The sequence below is a fragment of the Zalophus californianus genome, chromosome 11 (assembly GCF_009762305.2).
Source record: "Zalophus californianus isolate mZalCal1 chromosome 11, mZalCal1.pri.v2, whole genome shotgun sequence".
Taxonomy (NCBI): domain Eukaryota; kingdom Metazoa; phylum Chordata; class Mammalia; order Carnivora; family Otariidae; genus Zalophus; species Zalophus californianus.
In genome coordinates, this window is record NC_045605.1 from 102,227,285 (window position 1) to 102,253,425 (window position 26,141).

Sequence of the window (26,141 nt, forward strand, 5' to 3'; positions counted from 1 at the left end):
CATTCTAGCTGTCCCCAGCTTGATGGTAAACTCAAGATTTTGGTAGGGTTAACCTCACCCTGGGCTGCAGGGCTCACCACGGGAAATCTGAACCCATCAGAACACTTCCATTCTTGATTGTATCAGCCCATGAAATGTCCCTGGACCAGGGCTTGATTCAGTTGTGGAACCATCAACATTAAGTTGGAGGGTTTTTACAAATGTAAAATACAACCTTCCCTTTCATCATATTTGTGAATTAAGCTACAGCTAGAACTAGTAGCTATTAGTGGCCATGGCAAAAAACTAACCTGAAGGCAATGTAAGAGAATTTCAGAAAATAGAAATCAAACCCTAACCTAACCACACCTGAAATTTAACCTGTATCTGGAATTAAAGTTTCATGAACACATTTTGTTTTTATTGTTAAACATTTGTTGCAAATATATTCTCCCATTCTGATTGTGTTTTGTTTTATTTTGGTGTTTTTGTTACCTCTTGTTTTGCTTCCACCCCAAATTGTTGTTGTAGTTATATTTACTCACTTTTCATCATGATTTATGCATTTTGTGTTTTGTGCAAGAAACCCTTCCTTACCTCAAGTCCATGGAGATTTTCTTTTTATTTATTTATTTTTTTTTAATTTTTTTTTAAAGATTTATTTATTTGAGAGAGCGAGAATGAGAGAGAGAGAGAGTACATGAGAGGGGAGAGGGTCAGAGGGAGAAGCAGGCTCCTCGCCGAGCAGGGAGCCCGATGCGGGACTCGATCCCGGGACTCCAGGATCATGACCTGAGCCGAAGGCAGTCGCTTAATCAACTGAGCCACCCAGGCGCCCGAGATTTTCTTTTTATATTATGATCTTTAATATATCTGTAATTTACTTTTTCTATAGAGAGTAACATCATCATCATCATCACCATCATCCTCCTTTTGGAAAGCTAATAATTCTAGAAATTTTCGGTTGAATATCTCCTTATTTGCCATACTGACGTTGACATACATGCATGCATCTACCCAGAGCCTCCTATTTCAGAGACTTTGTTGTTGTGAAAATACCACATTGTTTTAGTTGTACAACATAATTACTTTTTGGTAGTATGGACATTTAACAGTATCAATTTTTCCAATCCATGAGCATGGAATATATTTCTATTTGTGTCATCTTCAATTTCTTACATTAATGTCTTACGGTTTTCAGTTATTCTCTTTAATTATGGGATTTTTCCTTTCAGGATCTTGCTCATCTTTTATTATATTTACACCTACAAATGGGGGCAAATTTCTTTCTTTTTAAAAGATCAATATATATCCTTAGTCTCTTCTCATCTGAGACACTTTCTCAGACTACCCTTGTTTTTCATAACTTTGACATTTTTGAAAACACTGTTCTGGTATTTTGTAGAATGTCTTCTCAGTGTGGGTCAGTCTGATATTATGCCCTGATTCAACTAGATTTATGGTTTTGGGGGCAGACTTTCATACAGTTGAAGTACCGTTCTCATCACATCATGTAAGGACGCCCAGTATATTCATATCAACATGGCATCATTAATGTAATTAACCATGATTACTTAGTTAAGGTGGTGTCTGTGAAGGGGTTCAGAACAAAGTCTCCCCAAGATGTGCCTCTTTAGCTTGTAGACTGTTTTGAGCTGAAGGCAATCAAGACCCTGTGGGCTCAAGAGAAACTTTTGTCTCTCCCTTAACTACCTAGAGGGATCTAAATTGGAGATCTTTCCCAGAATAAGAGTTATTGACAGAGATAAAATTATTTTTTAAAGATTTATCTATCTATTTGAGAGAGAGAGAGCATGCACGAGCAGGGGGAGGGGCAGAAAGAGATGGAGAGAGGAGAATATCTTTTTATTTTAAGATTTTATTTATTTATTTGATAGAGATAGAGAGAGGGAGAGCACAAACAGGTGGAGGGGCAAGCAGAGGGAGAGGGAGAAACAGGCTCCCCGCTGAGGAAGGGGCCCGACATGGGGCTCGATCCCAGGACTCTGGGATTATGACCTGAGCCGAAGGCAGCCACTTAACTGATTGAGCCACCCAGGCGCCCCTAGAGAGAGAATCTCAAGCAGACTCCCTACTGAGTGTGAAGCCCGACACAGGGCTCGATCTCATGACCCTGAGATCAGGACCGGAGCTGAAATCAAGAGTCAGATGTTCAACTGACTGAGCCACCCAGGCGTTCCACCGAAGATAAATTTTATGTGAGTGACCCATCTGTATGGCAGGGCAAATATCTAATTACTAAACATCTACCCTTCTTATTGCCCTATGATTTTCCTTCCCCCTCTTTGAAGCCCCAGGTCCTTATCCCATTCTTTGGCTCAAGATGGCTTATATACCTCATTTTACCTTTTTGTCTTTGCACCTCTCATATATGTGGAACTCTCGTACATATGAAATTAAATTTGATTTTCTCCTGTTAATCTGTCTCATGTCAATTTAATTCTTGGACCAGCTGAAAGGAACTTTGGTAGCATTTTTTTTTTTAGAACAGAGTACATGGGTGGGTCTCTAGTTTGAAAATGCTACTGAATATCCAGTAGAATTAATGCATAAAATTTACATTAAATCTAAAAATCATGTATTTTTACCTTTATGGATTAAGAGAAATTATAAAACTTTCCAGAGAAAAACTACATGACACATACAAATATTTGTAATTTTGTAAATAATTGTAAAATCACATTGGAATTGCCAAAATGAACTCTAGATGCTAGAAGAAAATGGAGTGAATGATTCTGAGTAAAAGAATATTTTCCATTCAAACACTATACTTCTCTAGACTTCAATCAAGTACGGGGGTGTAAAAAAGGAAATATCAGGCCAGCAAAACCTCAAAAACTCTTATCTCCCAGATACCCTTTCTCAGCATGTAACTGGAGATTGTGTTCTACTGGGACCACGAGAAAATAGAAATGGAGCTAGGGAGCCCGAAAGGGGGCGCTCTTGCACACATACCACTCCCCGCGGCCTGCCTTGCCCGCGGGAAGAAGGAAGATGATTAGTTTATAAAGGGAGGATGTTTTCACATAAGAATTTTATCTCCTGCTTGTAAGAAAAAGAATAAAGATCTCTCCCAGCCCCTGCAACAACGCACTAACCACAGCTTGCAGCCAGTGAAAAATCGCCACAACCTCAAATCCTTGTTCTTCTCCGATGAACTTTTGTTCAAAACGACCCTCCCCAGTTTCCTTCTAAAACCTATTAAAAGCTGACCTCCCCTTGTTTTTCGGACTCACCTACAGTTTGCCATACTTTGCGTGTTCCAAATTGTGATTCTTCTGCTATTCCTGAATGAACTCATTTTGCTGGTAAAATAACTGGCCATTTTATTTTTCTGGTTAACATTTCCAATGTGCAAGAGTAAACGAAGCAAGAGAAAAAAGTGGGATCAGGGAAATAAAGAATCCAATATAAGACAGGATAATGGGAAGTCCTACAATGACAACAGTGTGGCATGCTTAGAGGCAACCAGTTCAGACTGGAACAAGGGCAGACAGGTGATCCAGGAAAAATCTGTGCTACCTCATTCTCCAGGGTTAGCAATGGGAAAAAAGAGGGCTGACAGGCGATGTATACAACACTCAGAAGGTATTGGAGGATAAAATTACATTTTCAAAAATAAGCTGATAAAGAATAGGAAATTATGCAAAGTTTTGGAATAATACTGAAAACAGTAAAAAATGATTTTGACCAAATGTTCCAATATGGTTATAGTAGGAGGGCAGGGGGAAAGGCAGAAGGGTTTAGGAAAGCTCATCATTCATAATAGAAATAGGAGTTAGTGTCTGCCTTTTGCCTATGATTCTAGGTGTCTCTTATTCTCCCCACTGAGCAGATGCTTTTGGTCACAAGAGAACAAATTATATATACACACTTGTAATTTTCCCTGTTAAAGTGCCATTTGGGGAACTAGAAGGAGTGTAAGAAGATAGATAACAAACACGTGCAGGACCTTCACAGTTGAATGGCCCGGAAGGAGCAATGGCAGATCAGCTTCAATCTCAGGAAGGGTTCAAAGCGATTTTAAGTCCCTGGGTTGTCTGTGTAAATCTTTTTCTTTGCATTTCTGAAGTCATGTAAATGAAGAGACAAAGAGGCTTTCGCTTTTAGTTCCACCTGTCCGGTTTTGTGAACAATATTTTCTTACTTCCTTCCTTTTTATAACCCAACTTCCCATGGAACCCTTGGTGTTTGGTGTCAGTTTCAGCCTTTCTGGGCCTCTTAAAGAGAGAGACAAAGGGACACAGAGAGAGAAAACGAGGGTGTAATGATTCCTTTGGGAGTATCAGAAAATACCCCCTAAGAGCTAACATCTTTCCATTTGTAATATGAAAATTGGTGCATATTTATTTTAAGCAAATTGAGCGTTCAGTCGGAGAAAACAATTGTTCAGATGGGATCTGAAAGCAAATCTGAGTTTGGAAGAATAAGTCCAGTGTGTACTGAGAGAAGAAACTGCTTGTGGAACGAAGGTGTGCTGATGGAAAGCATGTGCAAATGCACTGCTGGATGGATATACACGCCCTGTGGTGCAGGAAATGATCACTCTATTATCTCTTTCTTTCTGACAGAAGCATGATTAAAACTCATCTTGATAATCTTGCCTCCACCAAAAAAAAAAAAGTCATATTGGCATATCTTTCAATGTTCACAATTGTGAAAGACAACACCACATGTTCTAAGGGCTCAAATGTGGGTACAGGATTGGGTAAGCATCTCAAGAGGGGCAGAAGGAGGTGCTGGTGAAACCAGGGTATGAAGCAAGTTAGGGGCCATAAGATATATCTGAGTTTCTGGTTTGCATTTTGCAAGTTTCTATTGAAAATTCTCACAAAACAGTAACATGTCCAAACGCCAAAGACCATCCTCCCTTTGTTTTCTGTCTAAACCTCAAGCTTAATTTCTTAATTTGCTGCACACACAATGCACTATTACATGCTCCCAGAAAACACCACCAACGGGCATTTCCTCAGGACTTTTGCCAGCAGATGTGGTCTCATTCTGCAGATGAAAACCCTTGACGGCATGATTTTAAGTCCTGGCTTACATGATACTTTCTCAGGGAATCTCTTCCTTGAATTCTGCACACCCTTTAGCAGGTAGAATTGTTACATCTTCCTGTGTGTTCCAGGAGCGTCTGAAATATTAGTAACGTGACTTCATTTGTCTCTGACCTAGTCTTCTAGCTTGTGAGAGTGAGCAGGACAAGGGCTGGTACCATGGTATCCACCTCTGCATGCTCAGTGACAGAGAAGTGCCTGACCTAGAGACCGAAGTCCTTTTTGGATGAATGTGTACATAAAGAAGTTTTATTCCTTAATTTCGATAACACATTGGTTCAGTCCACAAGTTCCCAAAGACACGGTGGGAAGATGGCACATGGCTTAATACATTTTTGTCTTGAAAGGTATGCTCATATATCTTTTAATGTGCTCTGTTCACACACATACCTTAGTTTCCTGGAGAATGAGGAGAAGTTTCATCACATCCCAGAGAGACAATACAGGTGACTAGAGGGGCAATTTGGAGTATCTTACAGTTGAAGGAAGAGCCACTCAGGGGTATGTCTATAATTAAACTGAAATAAAATAATCCCAAATCTGTGAATCTCACCTGCGTATTAATTTTGCCATGTATTCATTTTTTTTTTTTTTAGCTTGTTATGCTATTAAGATGAACACGTCAGTTAAGCTCTGACCCTAATTTAGATACAGGGCTCCGTCCAATGCTGCTTAGATCTACTCATAGGATTTGTTATCAAGTTCATGCCCCTCGGTGCTTCATGGCCACATCCTTGCCATCACAAAAATCAAAGCAGCAGAGAGTCTGTGTAATGTTTAGCAGTCCAGGGAGTCTTTTGTGTGAACACTTAGCTCCCACACTCTATCAGGAGTGGCTCAGAGCATTCTTCCTGTCCAGTCTCTGAGCCCATCTGCTGCAGAGAGCCATATAAATCATGTCCAAAAGACAGGAAGAGAGAGAAAAAGACAATAAATATTGAAGTCAGAGACAAATCCAGAGATTCAGAGGCTAAGACACACTCACTAGTAGTGCTTCAGCCCTAGATTATGTGTGAAGCCACCTATGCCTTAAAGAAGGAAGACAGGTTTCCAGAGGTACCTTTGGGAAACTTCTGATACAGAAATGGTCAAGTAGAGAAAGCTCCAGAAAGGAAGAACATCTCTTTCTGTTCTGCAATTCTCTCTCACCTTCTCAATCTCCACTAAACTGTCTCATTTGTTGGTTCTGTAAACTGTGCTGGGCTCAGGCAGATTTATTCTCCAGGAGTCTCAAATGTCTACATTTCATACTACTCCCTGTTCAGTCCTTGATTTTGTTCTTCATTCTAAAAAAATAACAAACGAAAAACCCTATTGCTCTTAATCAGCTGGGAAACTTATCTGACAAATGTCTTAAGTATGAAGATAGTCATCAGTGTCATGAGCCAACCCATGTTAACTGCCCATGTGGAGCACACTGCAGGAGGAAGCCCACCAAGGCTCACCGTAACAACATTCCTCACCGGTGGACAGCTCAACTGATGAAGAAATGGACCCAGAAAATAGTAGCAGAGCAGGTCTTGCTCTCCCAAACCCACAAGGGCCCTCCAGGTAAGTACAAGCTACGGTTTTTTTCCTTTTCCCAGCGGGCCAGAGATAGTCACAGTGCTGGGGAGATGTCAGTTCATGGATTTAGGCACAGACCCATCTGGTTTAATTAATATATTGAGTATAGGGGCACCTGGATGGCTCAGTCATTAAGGGTCTGCCTTCGGCTCAGGTCATGATCCTGGCGTCCTGGGATCGAGCCCCACATCGGGCCCCCTGCTCAGCGGGAAGCCTGCTTCTTCCTCTCCCACTCCCCCTGCTTGTGTTCCCTCTCTCCCTGTCTCTCTGTCAAATAAATAAATCTTAAAATAAAAAGAGTATAAAGAAGCTCTTTGCTATACTTTGCCAGTAGTTCTCTCTGGGTGATAGGGAGGAAGGTTTTTACTCAGCTTGTGACTGGAAATAACTTCAGTTTTTTCGCAGCAGGGGCTCATATTCTGGGATTGGGGTAGGGGAGTTCGTACTACCGATTGAGATTTCTTGCCTCTGCATCTGATGTATGTTAAGGGAAACTTTTCAACATGACCTAGGGCTCCTTATTGGTTACTCTTTGTGAACCTCAAGCTGTGGGATCCTGCCCCATTCTTTAGAGGGGAAATATTCATGAGTGAGGTTGGTAGAGGTGCATGATTCTGTTTTCCTTTGCATGCTGAAGACAAACATCTTATTAAGACTTTCCTTTTAAAGTGTTTAGGAGAGGCTGAATGACAGAACTTTGGGAATCAATATTGGATTGAATATCATTGCCAAATATTAAGTATATCCCAAAGTTTTAGAAGGGACAGTATTTCCATTTAGCCTCCTCTGAGGATGAAAGCAGGAATAGAGATTGAACCAAACCTTCAGAGCCGTTCCTTTGTGCACATGAAGTTGAGCGTGTCATTGACAAAATATATTCAGGTACATTTCTGTGTTAAAAAGACTGAGAGATACATAGGTAAATGTGCCTGTTTTTATTTTTACTCATTAGCATAGATCACTGGGAAAGAACTTGGCGTAGTAACCCTGGATTAGGACTTGGTTCATTTTTTGTTCCATTTTGTTCATCTCCATCACTGGCTAGACAGTGATCTTGGTCACAAACTTGGACCCTCTGAGCCTCAGCTTCTTACACATTTCAATGAAGATTTTAATTGCAAGATCATTTTTGAAAAAATAAACAATTAAGATCCTGCCTTTCTGTCAGTTGAGAACTTTTCACAGAGAGAGGGAATTTTCTCATGGTCGAATTTCTGTTTAAACTTCACAGTGCACCTGAAATTGAACTTTCAGAAGTATCTCTCCATGAAAATCCCTTACTGGAGAAGGCTGCTTCATCCCCACCATGCCATACATGGTTGCTATTTTTGAAGAGGGAGCTGGAATTTCTGGGGGTGAGTGAGCATCTTCCAACCTCAACCAGAGTAGGACTGGCTCTAGGAAAAGAGTATTTAGGTGCATGAACAGTTTCCCCACTTGGATTCATGAGGCATGAGAAACCTGGCAGATGAAGAGGTGACACTGGGCCCAGTTGAGTAGAGAGAAGCATTTCCTCATGAAGACTAGGATAAGAATGGCAAATAGGATCTGCCAACTCTGGTCAGTTGCTGGTGGATTAATATCATTAATATCCAATTAATAAGTTTTGTCTGCACTTCGATGGAAAGAACAATTATTGTTGTCCACCATGACTATGTAAATAAAGTTACATGAGAAATGTATTGGTCATTCCTGCATTAGGTTATGCCTGTATCCATTCTTAGAGCGGCCTGATGATACTGGAAAATATTGCGTTTGAATTCCGTCTCAGGATTGCCTAAAACCCCAAAGCAATTTCTCATGTTTGGCCTCAGTCATAAGGAAGTTGATGAAATCTTGGGAAAATACCTTCTTATTCTATAGAACATATGCATTTTTTACAGGTAACACAAATTCTGGTTGGCTTGATATGTCTTTGTTTTGGAACGATTGTCTTCTCCGTGATCAATATTTCAGAATTTAAGGAAGACGTTTTTTCATCATTTAAAGCAGGCTACCCATTCTGGGGAGCAGTGTTTGTGAGTAAATATCTACAATTGCTTCTGAAATAACACTGCACATAGCTTTTCTCTTGTCTAGGTCAGGTCTAACCAATTATTTATTCCAGTATTTAGAGTGTATAAACATATTGCAGTTTACAAAGCACTTAGGTTAAACATGTTAGCACACTTTCATCAGATAAGAAACCTGAGACTGATAAAAGTTAAATGGATTGCCCAAGGGACATTTAGCTAATAAAAAATGAATTTAAACTTTCAGAATCCAATTCCAGAAAAATATCCCTAACACTATTTATCAATCAAGTTATCTTCATAAAGGCAGGGGGAAGTGACTGAGGAGGTGAGGAGAACAAGGTCAAATGAGGTCAAAGACATCTGATGAGCAGCTATTATGTCCTAGAAACTCTTTTAGGTGCTTTCTCATTGTATCTCCTTTAATCACTGTGCTGTTTCTAAACTAGATGACTGAATGAGACACAAAAATATATAGCTTTATTGATGTGTAATTGACATGCAATAAATTGCACATATTTAAAGTCTAAAATTTGATACATTTTGACACCTGTGTACACCTGTGCAAACACTATCAGATCAATATAATGAACATATCCATCACCTCCAAAAACTTCCTTGCACCCCTTTGTAATCCCTCCCTCTGTTCCTTGTCTTTCCATCCTTAAGCAATCACTGATCTGCTTTCCATCACTTTAGGTTAGTTTGGATTTTCTAGGATTTTATATAAAGAGAATTATACAGCATATTCTCTCTACACTCTGTCTTCCTTCACTCAGCATAATTATTTTTGATTAATCCATGCTGGTTTTTGTATCAACATTTCATTCACAAGGACATACTTTAACTCTAAACAGTATCTCATTGGCTTGGCACTCTGTTAAATACTTAGGACTTATCAGGTCACTTACCTGTTCACGACTTTCCTTGAACCTCTGCCATATTTTATTTGACCCTTCTCTCTACTGTTCTTCATTCCATACACTTAGCTTATTAGGTGTCTCTCAACCCATCATACACTCTGAAACTTTGAAATTGTTTTGAATTTGTGCTATCGATTTATATTTTCAATAAATCTTCTCCCATGTACATTTTTGTAATTACTATATGTCTATATGACATATGTCAGACTTGAGATATACATGCCACAAACACACGTTTCTTGCCCAAAGGAGCTGACACTCTAACACACAGGATGCCCATACAACCAAATAATTACAACAAATTAGAGTAATTTTTTAACAGTCAAGTACCAGGTCTGCTAGACCTTGCTACCCTGAAAGTAACCCATGGATTGTCAGGGTCAGCATTACCTGGGAGGCTGGTAGAAATGAAGAATCTCAAGCCCCCTCCAGGATCAACTAAATAAAAGTCTTCATTTTGAAACGGACCCATAAATACAGAGAACAAACTGGTGGTTGCCAGAGGGGAAGAGGTTAGGGGGATGGGCAAAATGTGTGAGGGGAGTGGGAGATACAAGTTTCCAGTTATGGAATGAATAAGTCACAATGATAAAAGGCACAACATAGGAAATACAGTCAATGGTGTTATAATAGTGTTGTATGGGGTCAGATGGTAACCACACTTGTGGTGAGCATAGTGTAATGGATAGACTTGTGGGATCACTATGCGGTACACCTGAAACTAATATAGCATTGTGTGTCAACTATACTTCAACTAAAAAAAAGGAATCTGTGTTTTAACAAGACCGTCACATGATTCATATGCACATTTAACATTGAGAAGCACTCTATAGTAAATAAGAATAAGAAAATAGTGGGCTTCTGGGGAATATGAATACATAGCTTTATAGAGTACCCACAACTTTACCTTATATTTGGAGGATTGGGCTGAAGGAGAAATAAAGGTCCACGACTCACTGTGCTCTTCCCCCTTCCTTTTGTACAGTTTACTATTTCTGGGTTTTTGCCAATTATGGCTGAAAAGAAACACGCTACTTATCTGGTGAGTTGCCATTCTGTCTTTATCCATCCTTGAGAAGATAAGAAAGATGGAATTTTAGGAGTTTTGAGAGAGACATGTCATCATATCCCATATTATGAGTGAACGTGGATATGTGGGGTTTATTTTTCAACCTATTTTGTGTTGGATATAATCATTAAAAACATAATCATTAAAATATCAGCTTTTTTAGAAAACAATAAAATATAACTACCTTGGCACTTGTTTAAAAAATATCCTCACACTGGGCCTTGTCCTTGTAAGTACAATCACATGATCAGATAGATGATTTGTTTCTGATTAAGGAGATTGTTTAAGCAGAGATGATGTGTGTCCATGTGAGTCTTTCTGAACATAGTCCTAGCAAGAAGATTATAGATGCTTATTAAACAATGACTATGTTTCCAAGGTATCCTTGCTTTAATTTACACTTTGAACCAATGCAAAGTTTACTGGGTGCAACCAGCTGTAAAAATGCAGACAGGCCTATTGAATGCACTAGCAGGTGGAGGCTCAGGTCTGAGTGTTGCTCTTCATCATCAGGTGTGGGGAACCCTGGGGGCCAACACCGTCAGCAGCATAGCTGCTGGGATAGGAATCTTCATCCTGATGGTCAACGTGAAGAGGAGCTTGGCTTATATCTACAGCTGCCAGGAAGCTTATAGAGAGGACTTCTGCTTTATGGCTTGTTTTTCCACTGTATGTATTTCTTGTGCGAAGGTTAAGATCTGGGTCCCACTCTTAAGTAAGAGCCCTCTTTTCCTTTTCCATGAACATCATCCTTTGCTGTAACCTCTATCCTATAATGTAGTGTTCTGGGGGTTCATGCACAGAGATGCTGGCCACCGCCCCCTCCCCAGCTGAATTCTGCGAGGTTGGAGTCACCTGCCTCGAACAATTTTGTGGCTTTCCAGTGTGTGTGTGTCGCTTCACTGGGACTGATCACGTGGGGGCGGGGGATGAAATGGTGATAAAATCAGGGGCTGCTATAAAGGAACACACTTTCAGGGTATCTACCTTGTGACTCTACTTGTCTTGTTGGTTATTGTTCGACAGGAAATTGTGGCAATGATCTTGTTTCTCACCATTCTGGGATTTTGCAGTGCTGTGTCCCTCATAATCTATGGGGTTGGAGAAGTAGTCCAAGGGAACAAGGTAGGTAGAGGCCTGATACTCAATCCTGAATGACAAGCTGAAGAATTTGAGTTTCATCACTTAAAAATACAGCTTGGTTTTCATGGAACATTTCTTCTGGAAAATTTTTTGTCCATGTTTCAGTATTTTGATTTCCAAATCTCTTACTTTAAAATCACAATTTCCACTCATAAGAGCACAAATCTCATGGTATAGCCCCATGAATGAGGGTTAGGAAAGTGGAATCTTCATAATTTTAGAAAATGCAGCTGTGCTTCTAAGTGTGTTGAGCATGAGAGACAAATATGCAGGTAGCGTATGATGGAAACCCTCAGGTATCTGGGCTTATTTTCTCTTCCCCAATAGTTCCCTTATATTTGTTCCTGCTCTCTCCTTTTCCTTGGCTTTTACCTTCATATTTGCTCTGAAGCCTCAGTTTTCTTTCCTTTCTAATTCACGGCAACCAGCTGCATTTCCACTTGCCTTACCCATCCATTATACCTTTGATGTATGAAAAAGAATCACCAATACTTGAAGTGTATACACTTACTCCAATCTTCCAGATGATACACACTCTCTCCATCTGTCCACTTGCCTGAAGCATTCAAGTCTGGTGGCCTTTTTTGATTGCTTTCCTCCGAAGATAAATAAGACATCAGATATACCCAAGTTCAGACACAGAATAGTCTCACCAACTTGTTATTGATGGACATAATTTCTTCTGGGCCGACTGGCCAGCCAGACTGGCTTGGTTTGTTGGAGATGGAGGGAATAATTATGGTATAATGAGGAAGAGTATGAGACTCAGAAAGGCAAAAAGAGCTGAGCTAGGTCTCGCAAATGAGTCGTCTAGTGGTGGAAAATTCCTGGTGACTGATATTAAATCATTTTTCCCTCATCAGATTGCAGAAGATCGTCTTTATGAAGAATTAAACATATATTCACCAATTTACAGTGAGTTGGAAGACAAAGTGGAGGCATCTTCTCCCGCTGATTCGTAAGAATCATGTCTTCAGAACATTCTGACTCACAGCAAAGGGTCTAGAACAGAATTTTTGTTTAAGGGGCTACCAGCAAAATTTCGATTCTATGATCTGCCAGTTTTGTATTAGGATTTATTCTCCAGAGGTTAATATTCTGTCTTTTGTTTCTGTTCACCTACACTGCCCCCCCATTTGTGGATATGTGATAGACTCCTATTTTTCTTGTTTTCTATTGCTGTCTCATACAGCAACTTTTGTGGGAAGTCAACATGTAATCAGCAAGCATTTGCTTTGTGCCTATAACCGTGCAAATAAAGGAAAAAGTGGAAGGTTGGTTGAGCACTGAGTTAAACTTTGACAGTTTTGGAACACCTGGGTGGCTCAGTCGGTTAAGTGTCACACTCGATTTTGGCTCAGGTCATGGTGTCATGAGGCATGAGATCAAGCCCCATGTCCGGCTCCTCGCTCAGTGGGGAGTCTGCTTGTGATTCTCTTTCTCTCCCTCTCCCTCTGTCCCATTTCCCACTCCATCTCTCTCTTGATCTAATAAATAAATAAATAAACAAATAAATAAATAATCTAAAAAAAAAGCCTTTGACAGTTTGATCATGTTTGGCTCTTAGCCCTTTTCAGAGTTCAAAAGAGCTACACATGTGCATGATATATGTCCCACTACTGGACTATAAGCACCTAGAAGGCAAAGCCCGTGCAGGAAACATATACTGAGGACAAATTACGTGTTTGAAATTTCCCACACTTGTGTCTTTCACCTTGTGTTTCCCAGTTCCCCTCATCATGGGAGCTCAAAGTGTACTTACGAAGTGAATGGGTGAACATTCTGGGAGGGTATCCCACGAGGTCAGGCGAGAAGTAGAGTAGACAAGGAGAAAGAAATTACTCTGAAGTGAATTTTGAGGTGATAAGGAGACCAAATTGGCAGATATTTAGCATTAGGAGGACAGTCAGATGGAGATTTGAATAGAATCCTGCAGGTTTGTATTAATCATTTTGGTGGATGTTTATCCTACCAGCTTATCAATGGATGCTTCCTGCTTATGTGTGATCTTATATGGAGAATCCAACACGGAATGTTGAAGGATCATCAATCTTATAAAATGCATTGAAACCCCAAGCCTATTGCTTATTAGTTGTGGCAAGTTATTTAATTTTTTTACTTGATCTGGCTTTTCTGATCTGTGAAATTAAGTTATTAGGAATAATTTACCTGCCAGGATATTGGAAATAATTTACCTGCCAGGATTTGTGGTGGGAACACACACACATACACACACACACACACACACACAACTAAATTAAGACTAACTTTAATGACCCCACTCTCTCATTTCACTTCAACTTTCTCTTTAATATGCTTCGTGCTTGACCATCTCACATCAGCACCCTGGCTTGAAACGTTCTGCCCTCTCTTTTGTGCTTGCTTAAATTTCTTCTTTGTTTAATCTCTTCCTTAAGTCCCACCTCATTCTTTAGGGTTTTCTAGTCAAGATTGTTCTCTCTAGATGATGAATTTTTCAAACCAAATACACACACACAGACACACACACACACAACTTACACTAAGTATAACTTTCCACATGCATACATTTTACATCCCTTTAATGATAATTTTTTCAAAGACACAAAGTCTCATAAAAAATCTGTATTATTTCCTGAATCACCAGCACATTCACTGACACAATTTGTTCAATAATGTTTGGAGATTGATGAGTGGGCAGTGGGGAGTTTTACTAAGTTACTCAGTATCTGGTGAGGTGGGTGGGTGAAAACAGGAAAACCATGCATGGAAAGATCATTTAATGAGGAATGTGAAATGAAAATAAATTATGAAGACCTGAACTAAAAGGGAATTAGTGGGAATGGAGAGAAATGGTCATATCTAAAACACTGAGTGAAAGAGGAATTGGTAGATCTTGTTAAGTTGAAATAAAGGTTAAAGTTAGACAAGCAATTGGTCAAAGGAGGACACCTGCTAAGGTTGAAAGAACTGATAGGAAGTCAGAAATATGAATTATTGAGAGAGGAGCACAGATAGACCTAAATTAAGCTCAGTCTCAGACTTTCATTTTTAGGTGACCAAAGAGAAATGCAATGGAGAGAGCCTGACAGTGTCCAATACAGAGGTTCGGGAAAGATGAAATTTGGTGTCATTATGAGAGAGCTCATCATTAAATGAAGCAGTTTAACACTCTGAATTATTTTGAGATAAAAGGGAAGCCAAGTTAACCTTCACATACCTATAATCACAGGGAAAAAAAGAGGAAAAACAAATCTAGCATAGAAGTTACGAGAATTATCAGAAAAGTGCACTGTGAAGCGGTAGACAGCAGGCAGCTCAAAGTAGAGAAAGGTCCAATAAAGAGAGAATAACTCACCATCACGTGGGCAAGAGAAAAGTCTACAAGAGAAGTCTTGCCCCCAGCGTGGGTGAGAGAGAAGTCTGCCTCCAGGGGAGGCATGGAGATGGGGCAGAGCCAACAGCAACAGTGAATGAATGGCAGAGGAGCAGAGAAATTTGAACCAGGGCATGGTGGTAAGTAAGTGAATAAAACATTTGCAGAGGCATTTAGTAAGAGAGTATGTGATATGAGAAGTCAGAAAGTAGATGGCGAGTAGCAAGTCATGAAGAAAAATAAGCAAAATGTTTATGTTGCTCTTGCTGTATTCGTTATTAAGAGGAGGAAAAAGTAGTTCACATCTTAGGGTAAACAGACAAGTCCTGTGGAAAGCCTGAAAAATCATCTTGGGGTTATATTCACAAGTCATTAATAAAATAATTATGTTTTATGTACTTAGAGCGCCAAAATTAGAAAGCGACAGGAAGATATTAACTTCCCCAGACTATGAAAGTGATCACATAACCACATACTTGGTATGCTTATCTAACCCAGTACCTCAGGTTTTCTACTTTCATTTTTCTTTTTCCTCCTTCCTTTCTTTTTTTTAGATTTTTAAAAATTTATTTATTTGACAGAGAGAGAGAGGGAGAGCGAGTGAGCACAAGCCTGGGGAGCGGCAGGTAGAGGGAGAGGGAGAAGCAGGCTCCCTGTTGAGCAGAGAGCCCAACACCCAGGACCCTGGGATCATGACCTGAGCTGAAGGCAGATGCTTAACTGACTGGGCCACCTAGGTGCTGCTCTACTTTCATTTTTCTGAAATAAAATTATGTTTCTCAAAATTTGATAGCAGCATAAAAATATACCCTTTCACTGTGTTGCTGCTAAGCGATAGTCCCATTCTGGATCACATCACTTTTGTGGCATATACATTCCCATTTAAACCCCTAAGGCTGGTCTACCAGGGCCTCTAGAAATGCATCCAGTTTATCTTTACAACGGTACCATACATTAGCACTCTTTCTCCCACTCAATTCATATTTTAACCAAATTGTTGACTATATCTTTCCTGGATATACAACACAATTTTTGTCTTATTCTGAGAGCTTCCTGCCCCTGCCTGCCTTTTATCACGTGCCCACTTCAGGCATACACTGAGCACAGAACTGGCCTGTTCTTCACACATGCATTCCTTCAAATTAACTCTCTAAAAATTTCAACTTAAAGGTCATCTTCTCCATGAAGACTGCCTGATGGCACACCTGTTCATCCAGCCTTCATTTCTTGCTCCGTAACCACTTTACCCCATGATGCAGTATATGATCATTTATTGTTTGTGTACTTGTGATCTTCTTGATGTAGCTTCAATTACTAGTATTTGTGCAATAAACTGGAATACTTTAAGTTGATTTCCGGTCTGTGTTTGTGTTTGTGTATGAGGGTAAGGGTCTGACCAAGAGTAACAGAGAATCAAAGCATCAGTTCAGTGATGCCCAGGACCAAGAACAGTTTGTGAGTCCTCCTTTTTGATCAATGTTTTATCAAATGGAACAATCTATAAATAATCCTCTAGACAGAAAACAGTTTTAAGAGCAATTGTCAGCCACCTCTTGCCAATAAATGATGGGATTAAGTGTAAAAGAAACTGTGATCATCAATCTCATTTTACAAGTTGGTTCTGACCCTAATTTATTTGCTGTGTTATATAAACTCAGAACAATCTTCTCCCTTTGTGGACCTCAGTTTCTCTGAAAATGAGCAGAAAGTTCTTGAAAATGCAACAGAAGATTTCCAACTGATCTTTCTGTTTCCATATCCCGTGCTTTTGGTAATCACAATGATTAAGTTTATGGTTGGGATAGCAACAGCAATCAGAGCTATTTGATGCTGGTTGATGTATGGCCTAGTAAGGCACCTGGGATGATAATATTTGTTCTAACCTCCTCTGACAAAAGCTAACCAAAGGTTTCTTTCTGAAAACTGTCATAGAGATAAAATTTCCCAAATAATTCCTATTCTATGAAGTTTGAGTCCACCTACAAAAACACGGATTAAAGAGGGTACTGTATTCATAATTTCAGCTTGATGTAGAGTGCTGAGGTGAATTTATATATGCAAGAGTGTAAATCCATTGATAGTCACTGTGTTTCACGAGCATCTTCCTCCCCTGGAAAACCTCTACTCACTGTGGAGTTAGCGTGCTCAGTGTCTCCCAAACAACTTCTCTCTGGGACGCCTGCTCTCTGGGACGCTCTGGGTTTTGGTGAACGACATTGAGGAAAAGGGATTGTTTTGAATGTGAGCTTTGGAATATAATATAACCAGAAGCAAATTGTAGTAGCTCTATTAGATACTAGCTCTCTCTGGGCAATTTTATCTTAGTTTATTTTTCTTATTTCTTAAATGGATATATTAAATACAACTATTTAAAATTCATTGTGTATATTCAAAGATCCTGTAGCCAAGTGCCTAGAATGATGTTTAGTACTTATTTTTGCATTCACAAATATTGATGCCTAATCATGAACCTGAAATTAGGAAAAGAGACACTGTCCCAACTTCTCAGAAGCCTTTGACAAAATTCACCTATACCTTGTCATTTCTAGTTGGAGAAAGCGGGTATGGGACCCTGGAATGGACCAGGGAAGATAATTATTAGCAGCCTTCACATAGAATATTTCTAGGTAAATTGAAATGCATGAAATGTACATTAGAGGATGGTACTGTCTTAGCCCTAAACAGGCAGAGAAGTAGATGGGGAGAGGCCATAGAGAAACATGCTACCAGATGAGCTTTGGGAAACTTCTAAAAACATTTCTCTTGGGTGATGAGAAATATCTTAATACATACTATCAACCTATTAAGAATGAACTGCTAGGAAAACACAGTGCAAGAGCCTCAGTCTGAAACAAACACAAGAAACAGAAGGATGGATAATCAAGGGAGACTCTGGGCTCTAACATTAAGCTGTGCCAAAATGGTACCCAGATGGAACAGCTCATTTCCTGTTCTTGTTCTTTGGTGGCCCCAGATAATATTTTTGAGTTGGATTCTGACCCGTGCTTCCAAGAGGACTTGGTCACTGGGATAGACTTAGGCCAGGCAGAAGGAGGGCTGGCAATTAGTCTATGAGAGAGTTAGGAATGGCTTTCTACATGGTGTAATAGTTTTCAGCACTTTTCTTTTCCAGAGACAAGTATCCTAGGATAGACAACTGTCACTTCCAGCCTCAAGCCACATTTTTGCCACTTGTAAATGGATTGATATTTTATCTAACAGGATTCTATGGATATGGTAACAGAACAGAATAAGGGCTGATCCCCTGTTGGGTTCCAGACATTTTACTCCATCACAGAACAGAAGATAAGAAATAAGTTGTGAATCCTGCCCTTCAGAAGTTTATATTCAAATAGGAAGAGAGAAAAAGAAAGAAAGAGTCCCTTGGTGAATAGAAGATGCTGTTAGAACACAGAGGAACAGTATCACTTGCAGAGAAGGTACCACAAGAAATCGACAATTAAATTTTAAAAAGCTGAACTGGAATTCGAACTCTCATGGGGGAAGAAGAAAGAGAATAAAGTTAAAGTTAATTGAATTTCCACTAGGTCTCTACCCTTCTGCTGGAAGCCTACCTTGACTTAGTTCATTTTAATCCATAAAACAAATTTTGAAGTGAGCAATATCTCTCTTTAAAATCTGTAAGTTTCTTTATATAACAAGAATAAAACCAATTCACCCAAGGTAACTTAGCCAGTAAATGCTAGAGCTTGGATTTAAACCAAAGCCAGCTGGATTTAATATCTATGTTGTTTCCACCTGGCTCTACTACCTCTTTTGGTTATGAGGAGTGTGGAATGAATGAGTCCTGTCATCTTCCGAGTGACTGGTCATTTGTTCCTTATGTGGAAAACTTGGAGCATTGGAGTGACATCAGCATCATAAAGCATAAGACATCACTCCTCTTTGTTCCATTTATGTATGTATGTATGTATGTATGCATGTATGTAAGCTCCATGCCCAGCATGGGGCCCAGTGTGGAGCCCAAACTCACAACTCTGAGATCAAGACCTGAGCCGAGATCAAGAGTCGGACGCTTAACCCACTGAGCCACCTAGGTGTCCCTGTTCCCCCTTTTAAACAAATAATTCTGCATTTGTCCCTGAACACAAGTACCTCTGCAGGAGCTCTGGGGTTCAGCACCATACACCAAGGGACCCAGAAGGAGTCTTGCTGACCTGTGCCTCTGGTGTCAGGCAGATAGATCTGGGTAGGGGCTGCTTGCTAACTGGCCACAACCCTCCTTGGCCTCAGTAGGGTAAAACCAGGAGAGGGCTCATCTGGGCATTCCTTGGCGAGAGAGACTTTGTAGAAATCCAGTCTCATCAAGGAGAAAGCCTAGCACTCCGTTTGAGCAAAACAAATGCTAAGTTTTGACACACTGGAGAGGGTAAAGAGGAACTTCCAGTGATGTCCCTTCCTTGAGGAGGCAGAGCATGGGGCTGAAGTAGCTGGTGGCGTTCTCTTTCTCTCTCTCAGAAAAGTGGGAGCAATGAATGAGTTCCCAGCTACCACAGCTGTGCAGGTCACTGCTGGAGAAAACTGTTTCTTTCCTGTAGCACCCTGAGTTTTGAGGCTCCATGACTGGGGGTATGGAGGAGATCAAGAAAGTGACAGATAAGAGTATCAAAGGGCATGAAAGGGACATAGTTCCTGCTGACTGCTTTTAGGACTCCAGCAGAAAGCCCACCCTACAAAGAAACCACCATTAGGTTAATAAGAGATTCTTCAGCAGAAACCTTACAGACCAAGAGGTAGTGGAATGACATATTCTAAGTGTTGAAAGAAAAAACTTGCCTGCCAAGAATACTGTATACAGCAAAGTTATCTTTCAGATATGAAGTTGAAATACTGATTTTTTTCCAGACATACAAAAGCTGAAGGAGTTCATCACCACTAAACCTGCCTAGCAAGAATTGCTGAAAGCAGATCTGCAGGCTGGAATAAAAAAATAATGTTAGTTAAGAACATGAAAGTATACAGCACACAGTGGTAAAGTCAATATGCCATCAGTTTTGGAAGCTCTGATTCTGTAACAAGATGGTGTGTTAGCCACTAACAATAGTATAGAGGTTAAGGAAAATCATATTAAAAATAACTATAGCCACTATAATTTGTTAACAAATAAACCATCTAAAAGAGGTAAATTGTGGCATCAAAAATATAAGGGGAGTATGTGGGTGGAGCTTTTGTATGCTATTGAAATTAAGTTGCTGTCAACTTTAAATGATCTGTTTTATCCGTAAGATGCTTTATGTAAGTCTCATTGTAACCACAAAGCAAAAACCTATAGTAGATTAGGATCAGAGAGGGAGACAAACCATGAGAGACTCTTGACTCTGGGGAACAAACTGAGGGTTGTGGAAAGGGAGGTGGGTGGGGGGATGGGGTAACTGGGTGATGGGCATTAAGGAGGGCACGTGATGTGATGAGCACTGGGTGTTATATGCAACTGATGAATCACTGAACATTATATCAAAAACTAATGATGGACTATATGTTGGCTAATTGAATTTAAGTTAAAAAAAAGGACGGCCACCTAAAAAAAAAACAAAAACAATAAATAATAAGTGTTGATAATGATGTGGAACAAAGGGCACTCTTTTACATTGTTGATGGGAATGTAAACTGGTGTAGCCACTATGGAAAACAGTATGGACATTCCTCAAAAAATAAAAAAATAGAATTACCATTTGAACCAGCAATTCCATTCTTGGGTATACACAGAAAGCAGGATCTGGAAGAAATATTTGCACACCCATGCTTGTTGCAGCATTATTCACAATAGCCAAGAGGTGGAAACAGTCCAAATGTTCATCAACAGACAAATTAATAAAGAAAAAAATATATAAACACACACAATGGAATATTATTAAGTCTTAAACAAGAAGGGAATCCTGTCCAATGTACAACGTGGATGAACTTTGGGGACATTATGCTAAGTAACATAAGCCAAGCACGAAAAGGACAAACGCTATATGATTTCACTGTGATGAGGATCTAAAGAAGTCAAATTCACAGAAACGGAAAGTCGAATGGTGGCTGCCAGGGGCTGGGGGTAGGAAATGAGTTGTTCAGGGGTATAGAATTTTGGTTTTGCAACAAGAAACAGTGTAAGTGCTGTTGCACATCCATGTGAATATATTTAATGGTGCTGAAACTGTACTTACAAATGGTTAAAATAGTAAATTTTATGTTGTATTTTTTGTGCCATAATTAAAGATTAAAAAATAATTTTTGGACATTGTTGGGGAATCAGATTCAGGAAGACACTGCCATGGCCTATTATCAGTCACAGCTGTTTCCAGTAAATCAAGATGTGGTTGCTGCTGCCCATGATAGGAAGTTGCAGAAATCCCCACCATTGGCCACACAGCTCCCCTAAAACACTGAGGCAAGTGACCAGTAGGAAAAGTAACGTTGCCATTAACCCTCATGCTTGCTGAAGCACGTGTTTATGTCTCTTCCTGCCAATGTAGAAAAAAAAGTATATAACTTGTATGTCTCTTTCCCCCTACCAGATCTTATTCTAGCATGTATTATTGGCAGAGTATAAATTGCATCAAGAACACTTGTTAAGGGATCTAGAAAGTATTGGCCCCAGTCTTCTAGCCCCTTTCACACAAAGTAGGGTATGAAATGAGAAGGACCCCCCCTGGTTTCCATTAAAAAAAGCCAACATGCATACTCCAGATCATTTTACTAAGGGCTTGGTGTTGACCTATACGCATATTGCATTTCCTCTATGGATGAGTTTATATTCTTTTCTACCAGGAACAGGGAAGTTTAGGATGGAACAAGATGCCAGCATGAAAGCAGATGTCTGTTTCCACAGATGACTCTCTTTTACTAACTTTGAGGGTTTGGGCATGTGTGGAAGGGAAAAGTGTAGGCTATAGGTTCAAGACAGTCTTTCTTCCATGCTCTGTGAAAATGTTCAACTGCGTTTGTGGGTCTATAGTACTATGCATAATGTGTGGCCCAACCTTTGCGTCTTGGGGAGTAGATTCACTCACTAAATATAAAATCTTTTCTTATGGTTATTGTTACACATTGGTTCTAAATGTCTGCAGTGATTGTGTTGAAGATAATTCTGTTTCCTATGTGGGAAAAGCTGACCTCATGGATTATTCCAGAAAGAGGAACCTCTCTGCAAAACAACGTTATTTTTCTCGCCTGTCTTCCTTTATGTATTAAGACGCGTAATTTCTTTTGACAACTATGTGCTCTTTTTGTTGGGCTTCTTTCACTTAGCAAACTTATATTGATGGTCATCCATGTCTTTGCATGTACTGAGTAGTGTTTCATTGCATGGATTTACTACAATTTGTTAATCAATTTGCCTATTGATGGGCATTTGGACTGTATCCAGGTTTGGTCTTTGACAAATTAAGCTATTATGAACTTTCATGTTCAAGCCTTTATATGGACACAAACTTTAATTTCTCTTAGATAAATACCTAGAAGTGGAGGGCGCCTGGGTGGCTCAGATGGTTAAGCGTCTGCCTTCGGCTCAGGTCATGATCCCGGGGTCCTGGGATCGAGTCCCGCATCGGGCTCCCTGCTCCTTGGGAGCCTGCTTCTCCCTCTGCTTCTCTCTCTCTCTCTCCCTGTCTCTCATGAATAAATAAATAAAATCTTTAAAAAAAAATACCTAGAAGTGGAAAGGCTCAGTCCTATGAAAGATGCTTTACGTTTAAGAGACTGCCAAGTAGCTTCCAAAGTGATTGTACCATTTACATCCCTCCCAGCAGTATATGAAATACCGTTTCCCCACCTCAATGCCAGCACTTGGTATGGTCAGTCTTTTTCATTTTACCACACTAATAGACGTGAATTAATCTCATTGTGATTTGATGGCTCTTTTCATGCCATCACTTGTTTATTTGGTCAAGGATCTAGTCAAATCTTTTGCCTCCTTTTAAACTGAATTGCTTCTTTTCTACTTATTGAGTTGTGAGGTCTTTGTATAGTCTTCATTCAAGTCCTTTATTGGAAATATGATTTGAAACTCTTTATGCCTAGCCTTTTCTACATCAACATCTTTCAAATAACAGATGTTTTCATTTGAAGTCCAATTTACATTTTTTAAAGTGGATCATGCTTGCACTTCTCCAAGCTCATCAGCAAAAGCAAGAGAAAGATTTTTCTCTAGCAAGTAAGAAAGCCTCTGCCAGTTCACAGGATATAGGAAAACCTGGGAATTCAAGTTTCACGACCATATCCCCATTCCAAGTCTCATCAACCCATTGTTTTCTTCACTAAGGTTTCTGACAGTACAATAAAAGACTTATTAAAAATGCATATCTAGTGTCCTTTGCAGTTGTATTACTTTCAAATTTTAAAATTTGTGCTTGATTTTCAACAAAGTCTGCTTTATGGCTGCAGAATATATGTATTTGTAAGTGTTTTACAGGAAGCCTTGTGACTTCCATGGTGTGCATCAGGTTGGTATTTAACTAACCTAAGAATTTTATTCATTTTCTTTAAGGTTTCTAATGAGGATAATATCACCAGCCAATGCGACAGTCCTTATCATTATCATCTTCCCATATTGCTCAAAGCACTAAAACTGCTTAACTCAAAACTTTCTCTTCTACATGGACTGCATTCCTACCCTCTGCTGGCTGGAGTCTCAGTAGTGACATTCATGCTAGAGATCATCGTTATAATTTCCACTAATCTGGAATCTTTATGATTATGATTGTGTAGACACTCACTTCCAAAATCTGATAAAGAAGGTGTACTTCATAGAGCCACTCTGGTTCCATTCTCCTCACTTCCTCTAAAAAGAGCATGTGAGATAAGGACTTGAGTGCAGATGGTTTATTGGGTGGTCAGCTCAGAAAGCTGTGAGAGGGAATGCGGAGAGTAAATGGGAAAGAAGGAAAGCCACAACAAGATGGTTAAATACACCATTTTGGGCAATTGGGATTCGATTACCCAAGTGCCTTCAAGAAGTGTGTAAAACACCTCCCAGAACTGTCAACTTAAAGTGCAAGAGGCTGAGACATTTAGCTATCTTTCTTTGAGTGCATACGAACATTCAGTCTGTAGCATGTGCTAATATTGTGCAATTTATATATCTTGCAAATATTACCTCCAAGTTGATGGCCTTTATTTTCCATCTGCATGGTTTTCTTTGAGGTGCTAAGTGCTGTTAAAAACAAACAAACAGAAAAAAAAACAAACAAACAAACAGGGCGCCTGGGTGGCTCAGATGGTTAAGCGTCTGCCTTCAGCTCAGGCCATGATCCCAGGGTCCTGGGATCGAGTCCGGCATCGGGCTCCCTGCTCCTTGGGAGCCTGCTTCTCCCTCTGCTTCTCTCTCTCTCTCTCCCTTTGTCTCTCATGAATGGATAAATAAAATCTTTAAAAATAAATAAATAAATAAACTTGTAGCCTTCCTTTAAAACAAACAAACAAACATTTATTTATTTATTTAAATTAGAGAGAGAGAGAGCCCAGGTACACATGCATGCCCTTGCTGGGGGAGGGGCCGGGGAGAGGGAGAAAGAGAGAGAATCCCAAGCAGGCTCCACACTCAAGGTGGAGGCTGCTGTGGGGCTTGATCTCAAAACCCTGAGATCATGACCTGAGCCAAAATCAAGAGTGGGTCACTTAACAGACTGGGCCACTCAGTTGCCCCTAAAAGAAACCCCTTTAAAATTGTATAATAAAAACTCACAGGTGTATCTGACTTCTTTTACTTGGTGTAATATTTTCAAACGTCATTCACTTTGATGCATATATGAGTTCCTAATTTCTTTTTATGGCTGACTAATATTCTATTATATGGCTATACCTCATTCTGTTTATTCATTCATCAGTTGATCGACACAAGTTTTTTCCACCTGCTGGCTCTTGTGAATAGTACTGCTATGAACATGTGTATACAAGTATTTGTTTGAATATTTGTTTGTAGTTTTTAAGGAAGCATATTGTGTGATTCCATTTATATGAAATCTTTAAAAAAGACACACCTATACATGCAGAAAGCATATTAGTTGTTTCCAGGGATGGTGGGTAGGGGAGCAATGGACACAGGGTTTCCATTTGGGGTGATGAAGAGTTCCTGGAACCAGACAGAGGTGATGGCTGCACAACACTGTGAATGTATTAAATTCTTCTGAATCATACACTTTAAGATGGTTAATGGCTACTTTTGGAATTAAGAGACTCTCACTGGGTATTCAAGGTTTCAGGTAAGAGTGTAAAATGATGAGTCAGCATTTAAGTGTAGAGTCTGCATCCTGGAGTATGTGTCTAGATTTGGGGATAAAAGGGTAGAAGCCACGTGCACCTAAATGCTAGTTATACTTACGCAACTGGATGTGTTCAACCTAAAGGAAGAGTTTAAGAGAAAAGAGAAGACATTTCATTGCAAGTTTTGATTACATGAAATTTTAAAGTGGGATAGAGAAGTGAATACAGAAAATGAGAGCTTGTGGTCCCCAATATAAACCAAAATTTAGGTGACATATAAAAGGTATTCTTAAATTTTTTATTTAAAACACCTGTCTAAAAACCTGAGTTAGAAAATGACGTTTCTCCAGCTTAAAGATTCTCTTTGTTTGGAGGCAGCCAAAGAATAAAGACCTGGCAATGGGCTGTGCCTACTAGGGCCCTCTCCAGTGCTGTGGGTGTCATATCTAGGGAGCCTCCCTGTGTTTTGAAACTTCTCTGTTTGTCACAGTCTGAGTATCTGGGCCAAGAAATCTTTAGCAGGATCTCCTGTGGGTTTTTCCTTATCTTTGTTTTAGGCCATGGTTCTCTCTGATAAACAGCTGTGATGTGTCCAGACTTCTAGTACAGTAGATAATTACTCATCTCTGTCACCTAGAATTAGACTCTGATAGCTTTATTCCACTCCCTCTTTCCCTTTTCACTCCTCTCTGTTTCCCTGGCTGAGATGCCACTTATTCTAGAAGTTAGTGTTTCCCATTGAAATGGGTAGATACCGAGGATGGTGCATTTCTTCTCTGCCTCTTCTTTATGTCTTTGCTTTAGATC

General features: G+C 39.8%; 1 protein-coding gene across 2 annotated transcripts; it reads left to right on the plus strand.

Annotated features, from left to right (window-relative positions):
* Window positions 1–6,482: 6,482 nt before the first annotated feature.
* On the plus strand, window positions 6,483–16,459 carry MS4A2 (membrane spanning 4-domains A2). Of its 2 annotated transcripts, none has more exons than XM_027579775.2 (7): window positions 6,483–6,611; window positions 7,858–7,981; window positions 8,510–8,644; window positions 10,547–10,603; window positions 11,144–11,299; window positions 11,657–11,755; window positions 16,299–16,459. In XM_027579775.2, exons 1-7 carry the CDS (start codon window positions 6,550–6,552, stop codon window positions 16,323–16,325), a joined length of 660 nt encoding a protein of 219 aa, XP_027435576.2. In that variant the 5' UTR covers window positions 6,483–6,549; the 3' UTR covers window positions 16,326–16,459. The 2 variants fall into 2 exon arrangements, with proteins under 2 accessions (XP_027435576.2, XP_027435575.2); XM_027579774.2 differs by lacking the exon at window positions 16,299–16,459 and adding an exon at window positions 12,637–13,203.
* Window positions 16,460–26,141: the final 9,682 nt, after the last annotated feature.